The sequence below is a fragment of the Fukomys damarensis genome, unplaced genomic scaffold, assembly GCF_012274545.1.
Source record: "Fukomys damarensis isolate Sample0158 unplaced genomic scaffold, DMR_v1.0_HiC HiC_scaffold_9, whole genome shotgun sequence".
NCBI classification, from domain to species: Eukaryota; Metazoa; Chordata; class Mammalia; order Rodentia; family Bathyergidae; genus Fukomys; species Fukomys damarensis.
Genome location: NW_022900921.1, coordinates 28,196,620 through 28,201,998, shown reverse-complemented (window position 1 = coordinate 28,201,998; position 5,379 = coordinate 28,196,620). Strand labels below are relative to the sequence as shown.

At 37.3% G+C, this 5,379-nt stretch overlaps 1 protein-coding gene across 4 annotated transcripts in view; it reads right to left on the bottom strand.

The window, feature by feature from the left end:
* The window catches only part of Nsd1 (nuclear receptor binding SET domain protein 1), a 141,287-nt gene that overhangs the window by 33,083 nt on the left and 102,825 nt on the right, over positions 1 to 5,379 (bottom strand). For all 4 annotated transcript variants that reach the window (XM_010622071.3, XM_010622072.3, XM_010622070.3 and 1 more), the window contains exons 13-15: positions 4,134 to 4,334; positions 3,265 to 3,444; positions 731 to 887 (exon numbers count right to left, since the gene is read on the bottom strand). In XM_010622071.3, the coding sequence (XP_010620373.1) occupies positions 731 to 887; positions 3,265 to 3,444; positions 4,134 to 4,334 (538 nt within the window). The remainder of the gene's footprint in view (positions 1 to 730; positions 888 to 3,264; positions 3,445 to 4,133; positions 4,335 to 5,379) is intronic.

Here is a 5,379-nt window from a genome sequence, read left to right as displayed (position 1 = left end):
AATTAAAGAAAAAAAATTTCTTTTTTTAAAAAAAAAAATTTTTTTTTTTTTTTTTTTAAACAAAAGGAAGAAACAAAACTGTATCAATTATAGGGACAATTATTTGGTGGGAATAGGCATTACTGTATATTGATACATCTGCAAATAAACATCTTTCTTATTTGTGAGTTTATGGGTTTGTTTTTAATAACACATGTATTACTACTGTAGTACATTTACTTATTGCTACTGTATTAAAGTACTTGCATTTTGTTTTGTTTTGAAATAGAGTCTCATTTGTAGTGAAGAAAGAGCTGGAATTATAGGTGTGTGTCATCAGGCTTGGCTTAGTGCTTGCTTCACTGATTTAACTGCAAATCAGTTTTTCTTTCTTGCAAGGAAAAATTACTTAGGTAGAAGAGGGCTATGTCCAATGAGGAAGATCATTTTATATTTAAAGTTAAATAATGTGCTTATGATGGTGGTGCACACCTGTAATCCCAGCACACTCTGGGAGGTTGAAGCAGGAGGATGACAAGTTCAAGATCAGCCTAGTTGAAAACCTGTCTCAAAATTAAAAATAAATAAATATATAAAATAAAACTGTGGGAGGGTGCTGAGGAAGTAGCTTAGTGTTAAGACTCTGGGTTTAATCCTCATCATAGGAGCAGGAAAGAATTTAAGCAAAGTATCTGAGAGACTTCAAGAAACAGAATGATACCCAAATGCCATTGTCTTCATGTTTACTCACCTGTATCGTCCAACTTTTACCCATACAATCTCCCTGTAGTGTGGCTTTTTGCCTGCCTTACAGTCATTGCAATACCAATTTCCTTCAGGAATATCAATGTTCAGGCATTCACGATGAAAAGCAGCAGGACAAGAATCACAGCACAGAAGACTGCCTCCTGTAAGAATCAAAGAACATGATATTTACAAACAAGATTCTAAGTAAGGACCCAAGTGAAACAGCTTTTGCTCAGCTCCTACCCAATTACCTATTTCTCTAACCAAGGTTGTTGTAGATTAGTAAATTATCCAGAAAGACTTTCCTATAAGAATTATTTTCTTCCTGGTATTCCTGAATTTCCCTTACTCTGAAATTTATTAAATTTACAGATAGTAAAGAGGAAGTGTTCCTGGCAAAAATAAACAAAGGCAGGGCCAGGGATTTAGCTCAGTGACGCCAGGCCTGCCTCCTAAGCATAAGGTCCTGAGTTGGATCCCTAATATGGGGGGAAAAAAAGGGAAAAGATAATGTAAACAAAGGCAATGAAGTAAAAATTAAGGCTATTAAAAGTATGTATGTATACAAATACATGCATATTAAAACATATACATGTATATAATAAAGACAATACCTATGACATGCAATGAGCATATTATAAAGAACACAAGTTTTAATGATGTCAAATTAAGGCTAGAATTATAGCTCTTTGACTACATGACCTTGGAGAAAATTCACTTTCCTTGCTAAGCTGTAAATGCCTTAATGGGATTTCCTTCAATGAACAACGCCCATATCTGAGAACCAAATAGCTAATAAATCAACTAGTACTATAAAGCACACAAGTAATATTTCTAATTGTTAATTGGTTCCTTCTATTTTAAGTTATTAACTCTTCAGAACTGTACAGTTACACATTTTGCTGTGTTGCCAAAAAGATAAAAATGAGCCAGGCGTGGTGGCACATGCCTGAAACCCCAGCATTTGGGAGGCTGAGGCAGAAGGATCACCTTGAATTTGAGGCCAGCCTGGGGAGACATAGTGAGATCCTGTCTGAAAAAGAAGTATATGTAACATGGTGAGAGACATCCATCTATGCATCTAACACTCCAAGCAAAGCAGGGTACTTATCATCCCTGGCCCCTTTTCAGAATGCTACTTATAAATCTATAAACTCTGACTATAACTGATATTTGAAGATATCTTCAACAACTAAAACATTTGTGACTTTAATTGGTGAAAAGAAATCATGGCTGCTACTGTTCTGTGGTTTGTTGACTAAATTTCAGTTTAAATCTTCCTTTTCCATCATTAGTTTTTATACACACACAACAGTTACAATTTTCATTTCTTTTTCTTTTTGGTACTGGGGATCAACTTGGGTCCTTGCTCTTGCAAAGCAGATGGTGGCACCACTGAGCTAAACCCCCCAGCACAATTTTCATTTCTTAAAAAAACCTGCTCTCAAAAGTGACTTCTAGGGCAAGGGATTTAACCACCTACCTCTCAAGTGCAAGGTCCCAAGTTCAATCCCCAGTATGCTCACCCCCGCCAAAAAAGACTTCTAATCCACTTACCTGATTTTGAAAATTTCATCCTTGAAGATAACAAAGATATTGTATCTCAGGTAAGGACAATATCACTCCAGCTCCCACATACAACATTCAGGAAACTGAACAGGGCAGCAGGCATGCTAGGCAAGGTTCTACCACTGAGCTACATCCCCAGCCCAGCAAGATTCATATTTCAAATACCAACAATTGCCATATTTAACTTTTACCCTGAAGAGTAAAGTCTTTCAAAGGTATATACCAAGTTCATCTTGTTCTCAATGTGCCTCTTTTACTCTTAAAAATCTCACTAAAAATTTATTTCTGTCAAACTTTCTTTCCCATGTTACTTTTTTGTCTCCTCAAATAATTAGGATTATATTCTTAAAATAGAGAAGATGCCATTCTATTGTATACCAGAGCTCATATTCAGAGTTAGATCTCATTTGAGAAAAAAGTCTGCTTTTTAAACATCTTAAATACAAGTACACATTCTGAAATGTACACTAAACTACCCAAATCTATCTTAGCACAGGATATTAAAAGTGATATAAAGTCAACTGAAACAATGGCACAATACTTCTACAGCATTTCTAGGTTTAGTTACCCAAAGGGTAACAATTTGGTTGATAGTACAGTAATTTAATCTGATGCTTTCACTGAGCTGGCACTCAAGAAATAATAGAAATGTTTCATGTACAAAATGGAATTTGATTCAGGCTTTAAGATAGAAAATTTACATGAAAAAAATACGGACAGAAGAAAAACTGTTGAATGAAGGCCAACAGTGATGAGGGGAAAACAATGGCAAGCATATCAATTTTGCAGGGAAGGACACTATGGGACATAACTTAGAATATAAGGTAAAAAATCAACAGAATGACTCTGCTAGATGGATAGTAGGTCAGCAGGAAGCTGTCTGGTGGGAATGGAGGAGGAAATGGACAGTATTAAAACCAAATATTAATCCCTTTTACATCACTCATACAGAGAGAAGTCATGTCTTACCTTCTGAGCACACAAAACACCAGCTGACATTGACATGCTCATGATTTCGGCAGCCCCGTCTAGGGGTAAAGTGATTAGGACAGATGATACTATTAGATGCAAGGATCTTTGACCCTGCAGCTAAACAAAAGTCATTTGCATGGTATGCCACAGGACAACGAACACAGCGCATCAGACGACCTAAATATATGAGAAGAAAACAAGGCAAGAGAAAAAAAAAAATTATATACAAGAATCATGTGAGTTAATCAAAATCAATTTGCTAGCATTAAGAAAATGTAAGAATGGAGTTTTATTTATTTTTTGGTTGGGAGATAAAGTCTCATTAAGTTGTCCAAGCTGGCCTCAAACTCTTAATCCTCCTAACTCAGCCTCCCAAGTGCTTGGATTACATGTGTGTGCCAATACAAGGGTTTCTAAAACAATAGATCTTAAACATGTAATCTACCATAAACGGAGTTATGTCTACGCCTCCAAAAATGGATTCCAATTCCATAACTGTAAATGAGCCAAGGAAAGGCTGGTCCAAACCACTGCTTGACTCCTAGGAAGACTGGAATCAGCCTCAAAATAAGTAATACATGTGGAGGCGATTATTCATCTACAAGGAATGCAATAGAACACTTTTGAAACCAAATCTCACATAAAATGCAAATATTTAAAACTATCATATAATGCCAAGGATCCATGGAACACAAAGTGGTGATTATGGAACTAATCCATTATTCTACTTTATGCTCCCTATGCTGCCACTCTATGCAGCCAACAAACTAGATGGTATACATTTTCCAGATTCTGTTTGAAAGTATCTGCTGCCAATGAAAACAAGGTCCTACATATTGAGCCTGGTCCACATGAAAACGTCCTACCTTTAGATGCTGAAACACTGGCTGGATTAGCAGCATGGCAGGTTATACAGATGTGGAGGGAGCACCGGAAGCCCTTGTTCTGCATGACAGTTGGTGGGTACTTCTGGACACATTCTTCATGGTAAAACTTTCCACACAAGGGTAGAAGACACCTTTTAACATCTTCCCCACTCTGCTTACATACAAAACAGGTATGGATTCCTGGAGGGGAGTAGGAATGAGAAAGTAACAAATTAACACTAATTCAGGAATCTACCCAAGTGCTTAAACTACTATATGAAAAGACACTGAGGAACTTTATACCAGATTCATCAGGCTGACTACATCTGAATCCAATGGACAACCTCCACACCGGGTATGTATGCATGCAAGCACATGTGTGCTACTAGGGACTGAGCCAGAGAGCAGTGAGTGACATACTCAGCTTGTCTCTTTCTACTTTAAGACCTGGCTAACTTGCCCAAGATAGCTATGAACTCACAATCTTTCTGCCTCAGCCTCTTAAGTAGCTGAGATTACAGGCATGCAACATCACCTCGAGCCCAGTGAACAATCTTTGTATTATTATAAGTGAACAAATTGGTAACATATACTTACTGACATGGTACAACAACAACAACACAAACATTGTCTGCAAAGCATTGTTTTGGGGGAGGGTATTGGGGATTGAGCCCAGGACCTTGCACTTTGGCAAGGCAGGCATGGTGTCCCTGAGCTAAATCCCCAGCTGCAAAGCATTCTTTTTTTTCTTTTTGCAAAGCATCCTTATCAAAAGAAAAAACTGAACCAGACTCTAATCCAGCCTCTAAATTCAATTACAATACAAGCTGATAGAAAATATGGATGAGAGAGAAACAAGTTAAAGAGAACCAAGGATGTAACCAACTGTATCTAAGAACCACTGCTTCAATGAATGAGACATTACTGTTGTTAAGTGAAACTCTAAAGACATACAAAACAATATAATGCAGGGGCCTTTATTAAAATTACAAGTTGGCGCTGGGGATAGTGGCCTGCTATGTAATCTCAGCCATGAGTTCAAGGCCAACCTCAGCTATATGGTGAGTTCAAGGCCAGCCTGAAATACTAAGCAAGACCTGTCTCAAAAAACAAAACAAAACAAAACAAAACAAAAGAGGGCCAGGGATTTAGCTCAGTGGTTCCACCGCCTGGCTCACAAACCCAAGGACTGGAGTTCAATCCCTAGTACCAAAAAAAAAAAAAAAAAAAAAAAAAAATTTTATTA